The sequence below is a fragment of the Pongo pygmaeus genome, chromosome 12 (assembly GCF_028885625.2).
Source record: "Pongo pygmaeus isolate AG05252 chromosome 12, NHGRI_mPonPyg2-v2.0_pri, whole genome shotgun sequence".
NCBI classification, from domain to species: domain Eukaryota; kingdom Metazoa; phylum Chordata; class Mammalia; order Primates; family Hominidae; genus Pongo; species Pongo pygmaeus.
In genome coordinates, this window is record NC_072385.2 from 91428754 (window position 1) to 91451707 (window position 22954).

Here is a 22954-nt window from a genome sequence, read left to right on the forward strand (position 1 = left end):
TATCCATATCATTTCTAATTATTAACTTCCTAAAGGGAATGGTTCATTATAGTCAAATGTGGGTTATATAAGCTTAACAAATAACTGGATAAATAATTTCATTAAAAAAAGATTATGAAGAATGCTGAAAACAAAAGGTATGTTGCTGACTTGCTCATATTGTTACACTGCAGCTCTCTCCTGGTCTAAGAGATGGGACTGAAAGAGCACTATGTGAGAATTATAAGAAATGAGTTTAATATAAGAATACTGTACCTTTAGGTCCTTTTCCAGGTGTGGGCTCTACAGTAGTTTTGCTCCATATAAGCATGACTCCACCTGAGTCTCCAGTAAGAACATCTCCATTCCCCAAGAATGCTAAACACTGCACAAATTTTGGCTTTTCATATTTCTACAAGGAAACAATGAAAATTTTCAATTTTCTTTTTGCCATGACAACTTGATGCTTATTAAACAATTTAAAAAATTAAAGTTTTATAAACCTAATGACATTAAAATAATCTGATTCTTACCCCAAAAATTCCCTGTTTTCTTGTTAGTGAATTGCCACTCCAGGTCCAGAAGAAAATATGAGATTTACCGCATGTAATTATGGTATTTGCATCTGTTGGGTGAAACTCCACAGCCAAAACAACTTCATTTGTTGTCTATGAAAAGGGAAATAAAGCTTTAGATGAATGTATATCGTTATCTCCTTCAAGTATCAATTCAATTACTGCTACTTACAATTAATGGTATGGAAAGATTTTGAGAAAATGCCTCTTCTAAGATAATTTTCCTGAAAAATTTTGATAATGTATTTTTGGGATGATGTAAATTTGATGTCCTTGTATTATTATATAACCTTTTATGCTATTTATAAAAACTTTGCATTAGAAAGACACTTATATGAATACCTTTAACTTCTTGCACATGCCAGAAAAGTACACTTAAAACTATCAAATTTAAGAGCAATGTACATTCTTTCTTCAAGACACTGCTATTCGTATTAAAAGAAAAAAAAAAGAAAGTCTTATCTTTCTTTGTACTATTATTATGGAGCATTCATTCACGCAACAATGTTTTTTTTTTTTTTTTAGATGTAGTCTTGCTCTGTCACTCCGGCTAGAGTGCAAATGGAGTGATCTCGGCTCACGGCAACCTCTGCCTCCGGAGTTCAAGTGATTCTCCTGCCTTAGCCTCCCCAGTAGCTGGGACCACAGGCGCCCGCCACCATGCCCAGCTAAGTTTTGTATTTTCAGTAGAGACATGGTTTTACCATGTTGGCTAGGCTGGGCTCAAACTCCTGACCTCAAGTCATCCGCCCACCTCAGCCTCCCAAAGTGCTGGGATTACAGGCATGAGCCATTGCGCCCAGCCTCAACAAAATGTTTAGAGATTAGGATTAATTTAGAGATATGACCTTCAGGCTGAACCTTTAAAAAGTAGATTTAGAATGGTCACTACTGATTCCTACAGAAATTAAAACAAAAACATTCCCAGAGAGCTTTTATGCTCTTTTTCCTCAAAAAATCTAGCAAAGACAGGCATTAAATTTAAAAGATTTATGGTGGACTAGGAAGAATACAAGCATGACACTCAAGAAGAAATTACTAGTTTTTTCATTAAAATGATTTCAATTGAGGATATTATTCTAAAACAGTGTATTTCTATAATTTCAGTAAATCATAATTCTCACTAAATTGTTACTTTATAGTAAAATCATCTACTCAAACTTAACAGTGAGGTGAAACCTACCTACATGCCTGTAAAGCTACTTATTATTAGCTAGTGTTTATTTACAGGGTGATCATTAATGTCCACTTTTTAACTTAGCAAAGAACTTTACGTGTACGGAAGCATTTCCTTTTGGCAAAACAACATGGGCCGGGCGTGGTGGCTCATGCCTGTAATCCCAACACCTTGGGAGGCTGAGGCGGGTGGATCACGAGGTCAGGAGTTCAAGATCAGCCTGGCCAAATTGGTGAAACCCCGTCTCTACTAAAAATACAAAAAATTAGCCGGGCGTGGTGGTGGGCGCCTTTATCCCAGCTACTTGGGAGGCTGAGGCAGAGAACTGCTTGAACCCCGGAGGCAGGGACTGCAGTGAGCTGAGATTGCACCACTGCGCTCCAGCCTGGGTGACACAGTGAAACTGTCTCAAAACAAAACAAAACCATGATAAAGATGATAGTCTTATGAACCGTGTTAAAAATAATAAATTTTATGTTATACTAATAAAATGACACTTGAAAGCGCTGTTGTAAATTCTTTTTTTTTCCCCCATAGTTCCAATATTTCCATGAGTTTTACATTTCTGTTACTTAACATTTGGGCTTAAGGGCCTTTGCATAAGCACATAAATAAAATTCAACTAATAAAATCTAATCTAGGCCAGGTGTTGTGGCTTATGCCTGTAATCCCAATGCTTTGGGTGGCCAAGGTGGGAGGACTGCTGAGGCCAGGAGTTAGAGATCGATCAGCCTGTGCAACACATAGTGAGACCTGTCTCTACGAAAAGTAAATTAGCCGGCATGGCGGCGCGCGCTGTAGTCTTAGCTACTTGGGAGGCCGAGGCTGGAGGATTCATTTGAGCCCAGGAGTTTGAGGTTGCAGTGAGCTGTGAGTAAGCCACTGCACTCCAGCCTGGGTGAAGCGTGAGACCCTGACCAAAAAAAGAAAAAAAAAAAAGTTGAAGATAAAGTACAGCACATCTTGCTTGTTATATAATTTTCCACAGTGATTGAGTAGTATAGAACTATATACATATTTAGCAAGTCTAAGTAAAGTTTAAAGATTGACTGAACAGTCTTTACTTCTCACTCAGACAAATCAAAACTACATGACAGTTAAATCTTAGGCCAAATTAAGATGATCAAAGGGTTGTAAAACTAACTACAAATATTCCCAGCATACCCATCATGCTAGTGATAAGACAGTGAAGATATAAACTGAAGAACTCTATGAGTTTAAATCACTTTGCGTATGAGTATTGCCTTACAGGATATATCCTTTTAACTTTTTATTGATATATATTATATATATATATATGCACACAGATTTTAAGTACATAGCTCAATTAAGTTTTATAAATTGAAAACATCGCTATTCAGCATTCAGAACAAGAAACAAAACATTACTAACATTCCATAAATACCCTAGATCCCCTTTCCAGTCACTATCCCTTTCCCCTATTTAACCATTATCCTGACCTCTTAGCAGCAAAGATTATTTTTCTCTGTTTCATTCAAATGGAATTATACACAATGCATTCCTTCATGTCTGGGTTATTTTGTTAACATTTCATTTGTAAGATCCATTTGTGTTGGTGCATATAGTTGTACCTTGTTCATTCTATTTGCTCTACTGCATTCTTTTGTATGGAAATATCACATTATTGACTTATCCATTCTCCTGCTGATGGGCAGGGTAGTTTCCATGTTTTTGGCTACCATAAACAGCACTGCTATTTGCCTTGTAGCAAACACATGCATATATTTCTGCGGAGATGAAAAATTTGCGCCAGAGGCATGCATATGTTCGACTTTAGGTTATGTCAAATAGTGTTCTGAAATTCACTAAACTGTTCCTAAATTCACTAAGGAACAATTCACAAAGTTCCTAAATTCACTAAAATTTATCTTTCTGCTCTAAAAGTGTCCCTTCCTCCATGTCCCACAAAACTCCCATAATTCAGAATACAGTTGCCAACGCCTAAGAACTGAAGAGATAATATGGCTATTATCAACTTATATGACCAGCAGCACTGTGTGAGAGTTCCAGTTACTTTGCCTCCTCACCAACCTTAGTATTTTTGTCTTTTTCATGTAAGATATTTTGGTAGGTGCATAGTGGTATTGCACTTGGGTTTTAATTTTAATTTCTTTGATAATTAATGAGGTTGTGTACCTTTACATATGCTTATTAATCACCTGGACACCCTGTTTTATGTAGTGCCGGAAGTCTTTTGCTGTTTAAAAAACTCTTTTTCTTACTGAACTATAGATGCTTATATATTCAGAATATGAGTGTTTTGTTGGAAGTATGTATCACAAATATTTTCTCACACTCTTAAAGGTGTCTTGATAGGCGGGGCGTGGTGGCTCACACCTGTAATCCCAGCACTCTGGGAGGCTGAGATGGGAGGATCACTTGAGATCAGGAGTTTGAGACCAGCCTGACCAACATGGTGAAACTCTGACTCTATTAAAAAAATATAAAAATTAGCTGGGCATGGTGGCACACGCCTGTAATCCCAGCTACTCAGGAAGCTGAGGCGGGAGAATCACTTGAACCCAGGAGGCGGAGGCTGCAGCATTGAGCCAAGATCATGCCACTGCACTCCAGCCTGGGTGACAGAATGAGACTGTCTCAAAAAAAAAAAAAAAAAAAAAAGGTGTCTTGATAAAGAGAAGTTTTTAATATGATTTATCTTTTTCTCCCATTATGGTTAGTACTTTATATGCCTTAAGAAATCTACTTACACAGGTATTCTGTATTTCTTCTAAAAGCTTTACTGTTTCTTACCTTTCATGCTAAGATGCATAATCCATCTAAAACTGATTTTTCTGAATGCTATGAGGTAGGGGTCAAGGTAATTTTTTTTTTTTCATATGCGTATCCAGTTAATCCAGCACCATTCACTGAAAACATTATTCTGTGCCTACTGCATCGCCACCTTTGGCATAAGTCAAGCAACTGATTTGTGTAACCTGTTTCTATATTCTCTTCCACTGATCTATGTTTGTATCACAATGTCTTAATTACGTAAGTCTTGATATTTTATATTTTATGTGCTTTGACCTTATTCTTTTTCTTCACAATTGTCTTGACTATTCCCTATTCCTTCCCCTTCATATTTCCACATATATTCAGTTTGTCAACTCCTATGAAAGCTGAGTTTTGACTATGCTGAATGTATAGCTCAATATGCAAAAGTGACATCTTTATTGTCTCCTATCCATGATTATGTAACATCCCTCCTCTTTAATTTCTGTAAGGTTTTTAAGTTGCCTTACTGAATTTTATTTTTATTTTGAAAATTAAAAAAATTTTTTTTTGAGACAGGGTCTCGCTCTGTTGCCCTCGCTGGAGTGCAGTGGCACAATCTCAGCTCACTGCAGCCTCAATCTTCCGGGCTCAATTGATCCTTCCACCTCAGCCTCCCAAACAGCTAGAACTACAAATGTGCACCACCATACCCTGCTATTTTTTTTTTGGTAGAGACAAGGTCTCACTATGTTTGCCCAGGCTGGTCTCGAACTTCTGGACTCAAGCGATCCTCCTGCCTTGGCCTCCCAAAGTACTCGGATTATAGGCGTGAGCCACAGCACCCAGGCCCTTATTGAATTTTAATGTTAATTTTTTATTTTTTTCATGAGAGGTCCTGCAAGCTCGGGTCATCTGGGCTGCCCTCGCCTTACTGAATTTTAAACTTACATAAATTAAAAAGTTATATATCAACTCCCCAAATCCTTGTGACTTAAGCAACGATGGAGCTCATCTACAGTAGAACAGAATAAGGTCAAGACAGGGAGAAGAGGAGAGACAGTCAACCCATAATCCGGCCCCTGAAGCAAGTCATTTCTGAGTCAAAATCTCCCTCTGACCTTTACTAGAAGTTTTCTCTTCCTCCCTAAACAGGAGTCAATACATCCTCTGTTTTGATTAAGTTAACTTTATTTTTATTATTTTTTGAGACGAAGTCTTGCTCTGTCACCCAGGCTGGAGTGCAATGGGGCGATCTCGGCTCACTGCAACCTCTGCCTCCAGGGTTCAAGCAATTCTCCTGCCTCAGCCGCCAGGGTAGCTGAGGTTACAAGCACCTGCCACCACATCCGGCTTTTTTTTTTTTTTTTTTGTATTTTTAGTAGAGATGGGGTTTCACCATGTTGGCCGGAGTGGTCTTGAACTCCTGACATCTAATTATCTACCCACTTTGGTCTCCTAAAGTGCTGAGATTACAGGTGTGAGTGACTATCCTGGCCAGATTAAGTTAATTTCAATTGTTTTGCAGTCGCTTGTACTAGAAAGTGCTATAATGCAGATATTTGGGACATGGTGTTTAGAGAAATTCCTGACTACCTGGATGTGAGAAGTGAGGTAAAAAGACCCATGAATGATGTCCAAGTTTCTAGCTTAGGTAGCTAGGTGAAATGCGGTGTCAGTCACTAAGGGATGAAACTGGTGGTTGGGGGCTAGGAAAGATGATTATGTACAGATTTGAACACGCTGATTTTCATTTGTGGTAGAGGACATTCAAATAAAGATGTCTAGGATGCAACTAGAAATATGAGTTAAACCTGTTAGAGATCTGGGCTGGAGATAACTGATACGGGACTCAGCAGATAGAAAATGAGGCCATGGGAGCAGCATATAGTATCAGTGGAGCATCTGGAATAAAACTCTGAAGAACACCAACATTTAAAGTCCTGGAAAGGAGATCAAGAAATCACCAGTAGGAGGAAAACCACAAGACTTCATCTGGTAAACCTTACACTACGAAGAATCAAAATTGATATATTTCATTTTCATGCAACTTCCCTATGTTTCAATGTTAAATTACTCTGAATAACTGGAAGTCAATCTACATCTTCATTTATGTTTTTTAAAGTTTGAGGTTTTCTGACAACTTATATTCCTTTTAAGTACAATCAAATCTACTTCTTTCAAAATGTTAAGTAAAACATCATATAATCTTTTTGCTCAACAAGCTAAAAGCTTGAAGCTTACTCAAAACAAAACTGTTAAGAGAGGAGTTGGAGAGAAATGTGATGTTATTTAAGAGTATGGCAAATATTACACAGACTTTTTAAAGCCATTCTATCACTTTGAATCTTTTTAAGAGCCTGTCAGAGGGAGAAGTCCATTTCTGGCTCATATAAACACAGCTTCAATGCATTTTACATTCTTCTCTTGCAATGTACAGCTTGATCCACACAGAGATCAACCCTTGTACTGTAAAGAGTTATAATGCAATTATAGCAATTATAAATGCTATTGAATTTTCTAAAATAATCCTACAAACACAATTAAGACTAAAAAACTTATCATAAGCCCTTCAGTTACATCAGTCATATTCCTACTGAATTTTTCCTCTAGATTTCTAAAGCTTTAAAGATAGAATGAAATTACATGTTTTATTAAAGAAGAAAACCAAGAAGAGTGTTTGGTCTTAATTTTGAGATCACACATCCATCTACTCTGGCATTTCAGGACTATAGTAATGTCTGAAATATTGAAATTGCTTCAAGTTGCTTGACTATTTTATCTTGTGTAACTATAGTGTTAATATCTTAAGGATTATGACAAATCACTAAATTTGCCGAATTTGGCTAGTAGATCTGCTTTTGGGACTTAAGAATAGATAGTTCTAATACCAATATAGTTCCAAATACCTGCAAAACAAGTAATGTACTCTAAAAGATAATACTCAGTTTTCTAAAAATTTACCTTTATTTCTGCTCCTTTTGCTTTTTTCTGCCAGTCCCATACAGTAAGCATATGCTCATTGGAGTCATCAATAACACATAAATGAACACCTGAATCCTAAAGAAAAGTCAATTAGAGGCATTTTAAAATTCACTGATAGGGCTAACATTCTAAGAAAGAAATACCATATTATTAAAACTGCTAATAGTAAGATAACCCAAAATCCTTTAAACTCATCGCTCTTTGAAACATAATGAATACACTATTTACTACAATTGTATTTTCCTCAAAAATATAAAGATTCTTTTAAAAAAATATTCTATTTAAATCCCCTCATCCCTCCAGGTTGATTTCCACTTGCCATCTAGTCACTCCTATTATTCAGAGATAGTGACTAATTTTGAGGCTGTCCTAGTCCCTTCTGCATCTTATGCTTCCTTCTTGCTGCCTGTATTAAGGTATTTTTCCTTGTGGTAGGCAAGAAGAAATGTACACAATTTCATAACTTTGTTCCTCACTAAATTTTGACAGTTTGACAGAATAAGCTAAAATTCAGGGCTATTTTAGAGTTTGCTGATTTCAGTTTTCTGTGAGACACCTGACTTACATTAACTTGAATAAACAACCTAAGTAAAATTATAATGAAATTCCTTTTTTATAATGAAATTTCCTATTTTTCTGAAACCATTCTCATTCACGTATTTTAAGTATCCCAGTTTAAGAAAAATAACTATAGATGATATTAAATGCTTTTTTAAAATAGTATCATTTGTGAAATATGCTTTACAATGTTATGGAACAGAGAAACATTGTAGTGAAGAGTGAGAGGCACTGAGGAAGGGCAGAGCTTACTCTCTTCTCCTCTTTATCTTCCTCTTAGCCTAAATTGGAATATTATCTGAATTAGAAAAGACAGTTATGAGGCAATTCAAGATGGTCTGAACACCGTAACAATGGTTATCAACAATCTGACAACAGTTCCTACTATAGAGATTTATGGGAGAAAATAAAGTAGCAGAAGTATTGCCTTTATGACCTCTTATCGCCTTTTCTAAATGTCTTTCTCCCAATTCCTGACTTGTTGGACCCTTGACATTCAGTGCCTTCAAGCTAGCAAAGTTCCTAAATTCACTAAAATTTATCTTTCTGCTCTAAAAGTGTCCCTTCCTCCATGTCCCACAAAACTCCCATAATCCAGAATACAGTTGCCAATGGCTAAGAACTAAAGAGATAATATGAATATATAACTGAGGTCACATAAAATCTACAGGGGTATTTATCTTTGAAATTAAAAATGTATGTATCCTAAGATGTAGAAGGTTGCCTGTATACTTTATAATCATAATTACATACAATTCAAGAAAAAAACAGAATGTTTAAATGAGTAAGATCTTGTCTTATTTTACCCTCAGAATAAAGCCTCAACACTTAGAAAAGACTGCTGGGGAAAATTTTATACCCATGTTGTCATCAATTCAAAACCAAGATAATTCAGGACTTCAGGAAATACAAAGGTCTGATTGTTTCTGCTGCTCAAATATGACACCAAGAAAAGCCAATATCTGTACAAAATTGGCCAAGTTTCCTGTGAATTTTTAAAATAAAATAGATCTTTTCTATGATTCAAGGTAAGGCAAAAATACATCCTATTGCTTGTCTGAAATTGTACTATGCTTTGTATATATTCCTCTAACCACTTCCTGCTACTACATGGGAGCTCTACCTCAAGGCAGCATAATTACAAGAAAAATTAAAGTAAAATATCTTGCATCCTAACTAAACCAAAGTACTTTAGCACTTAGGTCGAAATGCTAGCCATTTAGCAATAGCTAATATGTTAGCGATAGCTAGCATCTCATTTTTCAATTCAGGATTATCACTTCATGGACACATAAACACAAAACTGAGCTTAACTTCTTTCCTGCTTTTTTGTTCAGCTTGCTTACTTCTCTAAAAATTGTTACTTACTGCTTTTGAAAAATCCAGGCATCCTACTCCACGCTCAAAAGTGCCAAGTCCAATAATCTGCAGAGTGGATAGAGTAACAGAATCCCACACTCTGACGTGGGGTTGTAGAGGCTGCAAAAACACAAGAAAGCAGAGCTAACTGGACAGGTGGATGCAAATAAACACCAATAGCACACAGAACTAATGCCATTTAAAAAAGTAATAGGGATGGATAATCTTCTAATAAATTACTAGATTTAGACATGCCTCCAAATGAATCTTAAGTAGGTATTTTCTTATACTGTGAAAATAAGAAAACAATAGCAGCAAATAACTTGTGTATTTACTATGTGACACATACTATTCTAAGTATGACACATATTAATTCCTTTAATCCTATGCACTATAGGTACACTATTATAATTATCATTTAACAGATGAGGAAATTGGAATACAGAGATTTAAATAACTTGCCCAAAGTGATACCACTATTAAAAGGTTGAGTCGGCCAGGGTCGGGGGCCCACACCTGTAATCAGCACTTTGGGAGGCCGAGGCAGGCAGATCACAAGGTCAGGAGATTAAGACCGTCCTGGCTAACAGAGTGAAACCCCATCTCTATTAAAAATACAAAAAATTAGCCAGGCATGGTAGTATGCGCCTGTAGTCCCAGCTACTCAGGAGGCTGAGGCAGGTGAATCGCTTGAACCTGGGAGACAGAAGTTGCAGTGAGCCAAGATTGCGCCACTGCACTCCAGCCCGGGAGACAGAGCAAGACTCCGTCTCAAGAAAAAAAGAAAAAAAATAGTGGAGCCAGGATTCTAATCCAGGCAAATTTGCTCTAGATACTTTGCTTTTAGTATTACTAATCTTCATTCCTGAGAAAATAACACTTTTTATCAATGTCCAATAAACTGCTAAACAGCCCTTAAATAGCATTTGAAACTGGAAGGGGTCTTAGAAGTTATCCAGTAGAAACCTTCTACTCCTCTTCTTTAAAGAAATTGAAGCCTGAGAATGTCATGAGTATAGTCATACATACGTTACTCAGTCACCATTAATATTCACTGTTGATCCTTAGAAATAAGGTATTTGTTATACAAACCAACTGAATAATATTAAATAGTAACTGAAACTCTTTAAGTTGTATCAGTTCTAGTCACACATAAAATCAAGAGTTAGCCGGGCATGGTGGCACACACCTGTAGTCCAGCTACTCACTCAAGAGGCCAAGGCTGGAGGATCACTTGAGCCCAGGAGCTTGAGCCCAGCCTGGGCAACAAAGTGAGATTCCACCCCTATAAATAAATAATTAATTAAGTAAGTAAGTAAATAAGAATCAACAGGTTCATCAACTAAAGGAAACTGCAGTACCTTCTGGCAGACACTGGTTATTTTATACGTTATTTTATATAAAGAAAATGTAATAAGTGTATCAGTTTTCCCATTTTTACAGTAAATAGTTTCTTAAGGGAGAACACTTGTTTTTTAGAAACAAAATTTATTAGTATGACTCTGTCTTTTAAAGTGTTCTTATATCCTAATGTTTTTTCCATGCTTATACTAGAAATTCCTCAGTACTTAAATTTTAAAAGAATAAAACAAATGAGTTGTGGTTAAAATTAAAATAGATTCCACTCTAACAGCAATGTCTCTAGGTACAGAATGCGTAACATTATGCCACTCACCCTTCCATCTTTATCCACGCCAGCTATCTGTCCAGTTGCAATCCTAATTTTGTCAGGATGTATAGCAAGGCTAAAAAAGCAGTATTAAGAATGATTTTAAACACAGGAAACATGAAACAACAGAATACCTTTGTATTGACATTTTTCAAATAAGCAGTTTTTAATCATTAAAAAACACGTTTATCTGTTTTCTTCAGCAAATCAAACAAACATCAAATATCTGAAGATTTCTGAATTTTCAGCTGTACTTTTTACTTGTTAAGCTGCACAGATTAATGAAACACTAAGTTCAAAGAAAATATTTACAACTGTGGCATGCTAACAAACTTTTCATTTGTTGAAGTTCCTTTCTAGTCCATGCACATTGGCATACAAATCACATGACTTTATTATAGTGAAGATGCAATATTGTGCTGTGTAATTTTAATCTGTTAAAGTACAAGCATTTTTTCCTTTTGCTACATAATCCTCATACATGCTGACTTGACAACTCTTCCATCTTTTAGGCCATTTCTTACTTTTCAACAAAAGAAAACAGCAATGAGCATCTTCACACACAGTGCCTTCAATCCTTTAATTAGTTCTTAGTGCTAAATTCTTGTAAGTCAAACTGAGGCAAGGAATTTTTAAATAGAAGTGGGAAGTAGTGTAGCATATGTGCCTAAATTACTCATAGTACGTATACGAGTGACTAGCAAATTTCTGAAAAAGACATCTTTATGTCCATATCTAGACTCTTTCAACAACGGTTGAACACTGTGAACATTCTCTTGCTCTTAAATATTTGTACTTAAGAATACATCAGAGCGATATTTACATATTAATACATAAAGTGCTTCCTCATTCTTTACAGCTACATGGTGACCTATAGGTACACTACAACCTCACCAGTAGTCCGCAGCTGAAAAATACTTAGGCTGTTTCTAATCTTTATCACAAACAATGCTGCAGTAAATAGTTTTGTACATACATTATTCTGCAAGTGTAAAAGGCAACATTTTAATCAACTCCAAAAGTTCAGTTCTATATAACATTCTAACAGTCATCTATTAATTTTTTTCTGGATAAAGATACAGGTGCCAGAATAGTATAGACATAAAAGCTTTTAAATGTTGGAAAACATCCAGTCAGTCCTTGGATCTAAGTGGGGAAAACGGTAATAAATAAAAAATAAAAGTTGGAAAATATTAATAAACAATAAATAATTGCATTTAACTAAAAAGTAACAAAATAATTTAAAAGCATTTAAAAGGAGTTCTCACATTTGTAGTCTGACATCCTATGGCATACTTATGATCCTTATTCAGCTAGATTTCTTTCTTCCCAAAAGAATAAAGCTTCAAGTCTAAAATTTATCTATATAGGACAAATCCTCAATAAATATCAAGTAACCAATAATTGCTTTCAGAAACCTGAAAATGTCCAGTCTGTCCCATATATGTTTCATACTACAGACCAGAGAAGAGAAGGACTGTACAACATCTGAGAAAGCAGAAGAGGTTCCAATCATGATTTATGGAGGATGTGTTTTGTTGCTGCTGATACCACACCACCATTTTGGAGGCCGAAAGTCCTTTTTTTCTTTTTAAAATATATTCAACAGATGACCCATAATATTTTTACATTCTGAGCTTTCCACAAGAAATCACTTTCAATAAAACCCAAATTTAAAAAATACAAAATGAGGGCCTGAAAGAACAAAAATGAACCAATGTTAAATGATACCAACCATTTCACACAGTCTGTATGACCCAGGTAGTGTCGTTGAGTTCTCTCCTCATAATTAAATAGTACTACCACTGATGCAATGAAATAAACTATTTCCCCAGTCGGAAGAAGGTAAACATTAGCTCTACAGTCCTTTCCTCGATAACCGTATCTTTTAAGAAAAAGAGTCAAGGTTTTAAATAAACACAGCTTTCAAGTTGTTAATAGATTTTTCATGGATACTTACGGAATTAGGAAGGTACAATGAAGAAGACTGAACCTAGAACTAGAAAGCTCATGTCCTGGACGGGCAGAGTGCTCACACCTGTAATCCTAGCCCTTCAGGAGGCCAACGTGGGAGGATCACTTCAGCCCAGGAGTTTGAGAGTAGTGTGGGCAACAGTGAGACCCCATCTCGACAGAAAATAAAAAAAATCAGCCAGGCATGGCGGCCTGTGCCTGTAGTCCCAGCTACTTGGGAGTCTGAGGTGGGAGAATCACTTGAGCCCAGGAGGTCAGGTCAAGGCTGCAGTGAGCCATGATCGTGCTACTGCACTCCAGCTTGGGCCACAGAGACCCTGTTGCCGCCCACCCCCAACCCTCCGCCCAAAAAAAGGAAAACTCATATCCTGCCATTATCCCTAGTGTAACCTGACTCTTTTAGTATGTTTAAATCTTAGTTTCCTCATTTACCAGACAAATATATATTGAAATCCTAATGTGTATCAGGCATAATGGTGAACATTCAGTTCTGAACAAAAAAAAATGTAGGGCCTATGTCTCTGGAGCTTATCCTCTGGCAAAGAAAAAAAATAATCACCAAATATAAAAATTACAAATCGTGGCGGAAAAAAAAAAAGACTGCTAGGAGAAAGCCTAAATGGAGGACCTAATTTAGATGGAGAGAAAAAGAGAGAAGGGAGGGACCAAAAGAAGGCCTATCTGGAAAAGGGATACTTATGCTGGACCTAAATGATAAATAAGTAATAGCCAGGAACAATTTGGTAGGCAGAATGTTTCTTAAAAATATGTTGTACAGAATTAAAGGACTGGTGAGTGTGTCCAAGCTGATATCTGCCTAAGAAGGGAATAATTCAAGGGACGTGGGAGGAAGTGCAGGAGAATGGAGGCAGACAACAGAGTTCAAACTACCAACTCCTTTTGTTTCACTGAGTTTCTTGGAGGTTCTAAGAGAAGTGAAAATTTCTAGGTGAAATTAGGAAAGCTCTCCTTTAACAGTCACTTAAAAAAAGTCTGGCTGAAAAGTTAATTCTGAATTAGAATCAGCCTTGTTAATTTGAGGTTACAAAATGCTTAACTGATGTTTTCTTATTTAATTCCTACAACAGCCCCTGTGAGGTATCGGTTATTAATTAACCCCTTTTATAAGTAAAGAAAGTTAAGGTTCACAGAGAGTAAGTGGCAGGGCCAAAACTCAAACACTAGTCTTCCAATTCCAGTCTAGTGCCTTTTCTAGCATACCACAAGTACCTGCCACGATGTTCACAAAATACTGTCTTTTCCAAAGATAAAAACTTTGATGGCTTTAAATTGCTAACAGCAAAGAATTAGAGATAACGTCTCCTTTTTTTTTTTTTTCTGAGACAGAGTCTTCCCCTGTCGCCCAGGCTGGAGTGCAATGGCATGATCTTGGCTCACTGCAACCCCCGCCTCCCGGGTTCAAGTGATTCTCCTGCCTCAGCCTCCCGAGTAGCTGGGATCACAGGCATGTGCCACCACACCTGGCTAATTTTTTGTATCTTTAGTAGAGATGGGGTTTCACAATGTTGGCTAGGCTGGTCTTGAACTCCTGACTTTGTGATCCGCCTGCCTTGGCCTCCCAAAGTGCTGGGATTACCAGCGTGAACCACCGAGCCTGGCCTGATGTTTCCTTTTTAATTTTTCAAGTAGCTGTTACCTTTTTTTTTTTTTTTGTATAAAGACAATTTTGACAGAGAATAGGTTAACTAATTTGTCAAACTAGAGACAAAGCGAACAAATTTGCTGTCACGGTAGAGAAGGATACGCCCACTCCAGTTTGAGCTTCTCAGGAGGCAGTTCCGTTCTGATGTCATCATAGTTGTCAACATCGGAAGGAATGAACATGGTAATTGGCCGACCGCGCATAAACATTTTAATATATTCTCCTTCTGTTGAAACACAAGACAAAAGTTAAGTCATACGTATTTTCTGTATAGTCATACAAAAGTGGATTATTAACGTGATACAATAAAAACAAGACAAAAATGACTACTTCAAAGTTTTAGTCTCATTATATACAATTGTTTTTGTTATATAGTTATCCTGTATCCATGGGGGATTGATTTTAGGAACACCTTCCTCAGATACCAAAATCCATGGATGCTCAATTTCCCGATATAAAATGGCATAGTATTCACATATAACCTGTATATTTTAAATCATCTCTAGATTACTCATAATACGATGTGAATGCTATGTAAATAGTTGTTGTATTGTTTGTGAAAATAATGACAAAAGTCTGCATATATTCACTATAATAGACAATTTTTTTCCCCAAATATTTTCAACCCATGGTTGGCTGAATCTGTGGATGTAGAACCCATAGATACAGAGGGCCAACTACATTACACAGCATACAGAAAACAAAGTGATACTATAAAGTCCTAGTCTAAAACATTGTAGGGAAAAAAAAACCAATGGCCATTTCCTTAACTGAGAATAATTTTTTCATAATTAAAATATAATTTATCTAAGTTGACACATTTCTACAAGAAGTCCAGGAAGGCTGAGTAGAAAAACACTAAAGAAAATTTTGTGACAGCAGTTTTTCTAACACTTGAAAAGAAGAGTGAGATTATCTGGATAGATAACAACCATGTCTACCACACTACTGGATGAACCTACAGATGTTAAACAGCATAAGTTTTTCTTATGCCAGGAAACAATCAACAATAAAAAGGCCACCTAAAGAACAGGAGAAAATATTTGCAAGCCATATATCTAATAAAGGGTTAATCTCAAAAATATATAAGGAACTCAATAGTTAAATAACTGATTTTAAAATGGACTAAGAACATCTTTTCTTTTGTCTTTTCTCCAAAGACATAAAAATGGCCAACAGGTATATAAAAAACTGTTCAACATCACTAATCATCAGAGAAATGCAGATCACAATCACAATGAAATATTACCTTATACCTGTCAGATGGCTACTACTACTACTACTACTACTACTAATAAAAAAGACGGCCGGGCACGGTGGCTCACGCCTGTAATCCCAGCACTTTGGGAGGCAGAGGTGGACAGATCATGAGGTCAGGAGATCAAGACCATCCTGGCTAACACTGTGAAACCCCATCTCTACTACAATTACGAAAAAATAAAAAATAGAAAAAATCAGCCAGGCATGATGGCGGGCGCCTGTAGTCCCAGCTACTTGGGAGGCTGAGGCAGGAGAATGGTGTGAACCTGGGAGGTGGAGCTTGCAGTGAGCCAAGATGGCGCCACTGCACTCCAGCCTGGGCGACAGAGCAAGACTCCGTCTCAAAAAGAAAAAAAAAGACAAGTGTTGATGAGGATGTGGAGAAACTGGGACCCTTGTACACTGCTGGTAGGAATGCAAAATAGTATAGTCGCTACGGAAAGCAGGATGAAGGTTCCTCAAAAAGTTAAAAACACAACTACCATATGATGCTGCAATCCCACTACTGGGTATTTTCTAGAAGAATTGAAATTAGGATCTTGAAGAGATATCAGTATTCTCAGTTTCACAGCAGCACTATTCACAATAGCCAAGATGTGGAAACAACCTAAACTCAACTGAATAAGGAAAATGTGGTGCATATACACATATATATCTCTATATATACATATATATACATATATATCTCTATATATACATATATACATATATCTCTATATACATATATATACACATATATCTCTCTCTATATATATCTATATATACATACATATATATCTATATACATATATATCTATATATATACATATATATCTATATACATACATATATATCTATATACATACATATATATCTATATACATATATATCTATATATATACATATATATCTTGCAATAATAAAAAACAAAAACACGACTTCAAGATTTCAAATATAATACTCTGAGATTTTCAAGACAGTGCTAACAGTTTTCTTATTGGCAGCATAGGTGGCTTATATTTACATAAACCAATAGGTGTTTATAAGATCTGCGACAGTCTAAAATGTTAAAAAACACAAGTCTAGAATCAAATCAATATTATACATCTTTTTTTTTTTTTTTTTTTTAAAAAGAGTTTCGCTCTTCTTGCCCAGGCTGGAGTGCAATGGCGCCATCTTGGCTCACTGTAACTTCCACCTCCCGGGTTCAAGCGATTCTCCTGCCTCAGCCTCCCGAGTAGCTGGGATTATAGGCATGTGCCACCATACCCTGCTAATTTTTTTGTATTTTTAGTACAGATGGTGTTTCACCATGTTGGTCAGGCTGGTCTTGAACTCGTGACCTCAGGTGATCTACCCGCCTCAGCCTCTCAAAGTGCTGAGATTACAGGCGTGAACCACCATGCCTGGGCAATATTATACATCTTTTACAAAAGAAAATACTTCACTCAACTGATGGAATTTTCTTTTTTTTTTTTGAGATGGAGTCTCCCTCTGTCACCCAGGCTGGAGTGCAGTTGCATGAGCTCGGCTCACTGCAACCTCCACCACCCGGGTTCAAGTGATTCTCTCCACCCAGCCTCCCAAGTAGCTGGGATTACAGGCATGCGCCATCACAACTGGCTCATTTTTGCATTTTTAGTAGACACGGTGTTTCACCATGTTGGCCAGATTGGTCTCAAACTTCTGACTTCAAGTGATCCGCGCCCCCTCAGACTCCCAAAGTGCTGGGATTACCGGCGTGAGCCACCACACGCGGCCGCAATTGTTTCTTATTCCTTTGAAAACAAAAAACCAAAAAAACCCCACCCCCACTTAACCCTGCCTCTAGCATCCCAGTGACCTACATGTAACAGGTTTAATAATATTGATGGTGATTGTGAAATGGTTACAAAAGGAGCTAAAGGAGAGACAAAGACTTAGTACAAATACATGGGAAATGTCTAGCACTTGCCAACTTGTCTGGCATGATATGAAAATAGCATTAGAACCAGACTGAAAATGTGATCAACCAGAGGCTGATACAACGTTAGGATCTCTAATAATGACTTAAATGACCTAAGGAGAAGAGTATGTAATAATGCAGTAGTTTATATAATGCAAACTATGAAGAGGAAGGAAAGATAAATTACTTCTCGAATGTCTGCAAGTATTTCTTCAGTCAGATTAAAAGGTTGTGCTTGGGCTGGGCATGGTGGCTCATGCCTGTAATCCCAGCACTTTGGGAGGCCGAGGCAGACAGATCACAAGGTCAGGAGTTTGAGACCAGCCTAGCCAACATGGTGAAACCCTGTCTCTACTAAAAATACAAAAATTAGCTGGGTGTGGTGGTACATGTCTGTAATCCCAGCTACTCGGAAGGCTGAGGCAGGGGAATCGCTTGAACCCGAGAGGCGGAGGTTGCAGTGAGCCGAGATCACGCCACTGCACTCCAACCTGGCGACAGAGTGAGACTCCGTCTCAAAAAAAAAAAAAGGTTGTACTTGTTATGGGTGAGAAGTTCAAGTTATTTTTATTATTATTACTCAATGTAGTTGGCCTCAGAGTTTGATCTAAGAACAGGCTAAGGCCTCCCACACTATGGTTTTAACATCACATGATGTACGTCTTCATTACTTCTGAATCTAAGAGTGGGCTCTGCTTCCTGATGATTTTTAGCATAGCTGAAATTTGATAACAAAATGACCAGCTGTAAATATTCCCTACTTCTGCAGTCATCCTGATCTGTATTTCCTTGTTGTTATTTGTATAGTTTACTCTTTTAAGTGTCAACTTGTTATATAATTTTTCCTCTAGTTTTTAAGATTACAAACTTTTTGAAGGCAGATATCTCATCCTTTGGAATTTATTCCAGGATCTTTTATCAGAGGTGTACATCATAAATACTTTCCGAATAGAAAAGACATTTAATAGATGCTTCTATCACCACTTAGAAAGGAGTGTAGGTACAGCAAAGGGGGAGGATTAGTGATAGTATCAAGGAAGAAAAAAATGCTCTCCTTTTTGAACAAGCACAGCTCAGAACACCATATTGGGTATCAAGTGTCAAGCAGCCTAAGAAACCAAGCAGAAAAGCAAAGGCATGATCTAGTGCTTCTAACTTTTCTGATATGATATAAAAATGGCAATGCATATTAGGATGACAATGCTTTCACTATCTATAAATTGGTCATATATGTTGGAGATCAAGTATATAACCTAAGCACTTCAAACAATTTCTGGCAATACATTATAGTGAAAACAGCATGAGCTTTGGAAAAGATTATGACTTGAATCTTAGCTTCCTGCTTTGTTAACTTCCAAGACTGGCTTCGTTTTCTCAATGCATAAAGTGATAATACTACCTACTGTTTGGAATTATAAGTGATTAAATAAGACATCACACTGTAAAGCATAATATGAGGTTCCTGACACATATTTATCCTTTTGCCTTTGAAAGGGATTTATGACCACTCTAAACACTGTTTAGCAATTGTTTATGATTTAGTACACTATAGTATCTTTTCATAAGCTTTAAAGTGACTGTCCGCAGAACAGCAAGTATAAGCAAACTAGAATTCTGCTGAGTCTATTATGTACACTTTAAAACAATACAAATTCATTTGCAGGAAATGAAAATGAGAGAAGTGGGAGAGTACATGATGACTGAGAGTGGGGACACTGTATTCGAATACCCCATACCCCATCTCAGGGAGGGAGCAGCAATGCCACTCCATGAAGAATGTGGACCTAGTGTTACTAGGTCTTCTTATTTTTCAAAAGAAATAGAAAATCTATAATTTATTGTGAAACCTGCCAATTTTAAAATGTTTACTCCTCTACCAAAAAAGGAAAAACATCATATAAAAACATACCTTTGGCCTGCACACACCACCAGTTTGCAACCTCTTCTATTAGGAAGACACTCTTTACCTTGGGTATTAGGTAAAATATACAGATGAAGAAGAGCCTCTTTTCTCCCCAGTCATTGTCAAATTCTCACTGCAAACTTTTTCCTGAGATTCTCAGGCTTCTTGATCTTACAATCATAAAACTTATAGTCAGTATGTATTATCCCAATGCTACTTTCTGCATTGTCTTCATTATAAACCACCAGGAAACTCAATAAGGGATGGGCAATGGGACTGATCAAAGCAGAATACAAGATCAGTAACAATACAAAGTCTGGTGGTCCAGAAAAGGAAAGTGAGGAAAACTACCTGCTTCGTGATAGTAAACACAGTATGAGGTATTCAATAATGAAGCTGATGCTAACTTAAATATAACCAGACTCAACATTTTATCTCCAACCTTGGTATGGTGAAAATTTCTGGGACTGAGAGGGAGTGAAGAGAAGACAAGCTTTGAGATACAGACCTTGGTTTGAATCTCAGCTTTAGCACTTACTAGCTTATGTTCAAACAAAATAAATATTCTTAAGTCAATTTGATCAGTGATAGTAGTTTAATTATTAAAGAAGAAATTCTGTAGGACATTGTTCATAAAGGCTGTTGTTCATTTCCCCAGACACATATAATGTTGGGGCTGGATGAAATCTTATAGCTCTCCTAGTCTAACCTCCTTTTACAGAAGGGAAAACCAAGGCTCAGAGAGGTTAAATAAATTTTCAGACTTTGTTCCCAAATTCTATTACTTAGAACTCCGGAAACATTTCCACTCTAAAACTATGATCTAGACCTGCTCTGTCTAAAATGACAGACACTGATTACTGAACACTTACCATGTGGCTAGTCTGAATTGAGATATGCTGGAAATATAAAATACAAACCAGATTTTGAAGGCTTAGTATGAAAAGTAAAATATCTCACTAATAATTTTTTTTATACTGATCACACATCAAAATGACAGTATTTTGGCTACAATGAGTTAAAAATATGTTATTAAAACTTAATATTACTTGTGACTTTTTAAAAATTTGACTAGAAAAATTTGAATTACATATGCATTATACATTGTATTACCATTAGGCAGTGCTGTTCAGATACTGGTAAGGGCCTCAGGTTAGGCCAATTACAGGTGACAATACAGCTTCCTTTTAATCCAAATAGTACTAGCTTGAGCTCTGAATCCCAACAGCTGGAAATTAGGGAGTACAGTAGAAGAGGAAGATGTTTCTGTTCTACTATCTTTGGAAAGAGTGATTGTTAGGCAAAAATTTGAAATACTTGATGTTGCACTTTCCCTTCTGTGTCCTTCCGCCATTCCTCCTAATGCTTCCCCTTCAGTTTCCTTGGGTTTTGCTCTTCTACTTTTGCATCTCCCTTAGGCCATCTGATACACCCAGGTGTCCCAAACTGCAAAGTGGTTATCATATTCCCTAATCAAAACTCCCATTCTTTTGGGACAGTTATCTCAGGTGTTCTGAGCAAAGCCATATTTTCAAAATAGTTCATACTCACGTATAAATAATGGTTTTTAAAGTAATTTATATAAGATCCTTATGAAAACTTCTTAATCGTTTATAAATTGTAACAAAGGAAAAGGAAAAATTCAGGCAGTGTGGAGAAGGGAGATGGCTCTGGGGATACTCCATTCCAAGATCAGTTCCTCCAGTGATTTTCTTTTTAAGCTTGCTTTATTTCTGGACTTAGAGATTTTTTAAAAAGAAAAAAAAAGCCTTTCAAAGGCAACAGCAGAACTTCAGGGATTTGGAATGTGATTGTAATTATTTGTGTAATGGGTACTACCTGTAGAAAGCTTTCTGAACGTCTAGATTGCTTACAACTTAAAGCATCTTTCTCCTGAAAGTTTCCATTTTAGGAATCTATTTTTAAATCTGTATTTTACAATCTTTAGAACTAAACAGCCTCCCCCAAACTGGAATTTGAGTTTTATATTTAACTGAAAGGTAGGAGAGTATGATGCTACTTAATTTCTGCAAACAGAAAATTAAAGAATCTTTACTTAATTTGAGCCTTTTTGTTGATACTATCAGGCTCTACTTCCCAAAACCACAGAGTTAAACAAAAGAAGGACAACCAAAACGCCAGAAATATTAACTATAATTTTATAGTAGAAAGTGGCAAGGACCATTTTTGGAAGGCTAAAATCTTTTCTTAAAAAGGTTCTTTATCCAAACAAAAGACTTCAAGTCCCAGTTAATGATCCAGTTATTTTCTGGTTATAATTCAATATTTTAAAATTCCAATGAAACAATGGAATTTGTAAGGATGTTTGGATTTTGCCCCCTTTCAATGATCTAGCTGTAAAAATAGTTAAATCATAAAATGTAGATAACCAAATAAACTAAAAGGGAATTTAGAAGGATATAATCTCTCTTATTTCACAGATTTAAAAAATTCCTAGTTCCAGTACTTGCTAAAGATTAGCTAGCATAAAACTTGGGTCTGAAAAATCTAAGTATAAAATGCTACTTTAATGTTTTTCTTCTACAGGCAGAATTCTATTGGCTGATAAAATTTCCAGAATTTTTAATTACATAGTGGGGTGGGGGATGCACAGTGTAAAAGGTATGAACCTAACCTCTTAGGAGCTTAGATCGGAGACATAACCATGTCTTGTGTACCTGTTAATCAACTCTTACACTAATTACGTAGTAAGCCAACTTACAGTTACCCACCTTCTTGAACCTAAACCTCCTTTAATCAGATTTGTCTTGATGTTTTGTTTACAACTCTGATTGTCATAAAATTACTTGAAAATATCAGATATGAGTTTGCTTAAGCATTTTAGATTATTTTTACTGCTTGAAAAGACTTTTTTGGGAAAAGATGGAAAAGAAATCTATTTCAACAATATGAGACACATAAACCTGCTAAAAGACTAACTATACTGCTTAAAACTTTTCTGTAGGCAAAATATGGTTTTATTTTTAAAATTCTCCCAACTCATTCACTTATATCCTCAGGAAAAATTATTTAAAGCACTAAATAAATGAAAAAGCTTTTCATTTTATATGAATATACCAAGTTGCACTTAATTTTTTAAAAATAAGAAATTTGAAAAGGAAACTTCAAATGTCAAAATATTTAACACCGTGGCTCTACTTTCTCAATTAACTATAGCAGGGAGGGAATCAG

At 36.4% G+C, this 22954-nt stretch overlaps 1 protein-coding gene across 5 annotated transcripts in view; it reads right to left on the bottom strand.

Moving 5' to 3' along the window:
• Positions 1-22954, bottom strand: part of EML4 (EMAP like 4) — a 162741-nt gene that overhangs the window by 38064 nt on the left and 101723 nt on the right. For all 5 annotated transcript variants that reach the window (XM_054475189.2, XM_063648780.1, XM_063648781.1 and 2 more), the window contains 7 exons: positions 14778-14901; positions 12774-12923; positions 11045-11114; positions 9379-9489; positions 7432-7527; positions 513-647; positions 256-391 (listed from right to left, as the gene is read on the bottom strand). In XM_054475189.2, the coding sequence (XP_054331164.1) occupies positions 256-391; positions 513-647; positions 7432-7527; positions 9379-9489; positions 11045-11114; positions 12774-12923; positions 14778-14901 (822 nt within the window). The remainder of the gene's footprint in view (positions 1-255; positions 392-512; positions 648-7431; positions 7528-9378; positions 9490-11044; positions 11115-12773; positions 12924-14777; positions 14902-22954) is intronic.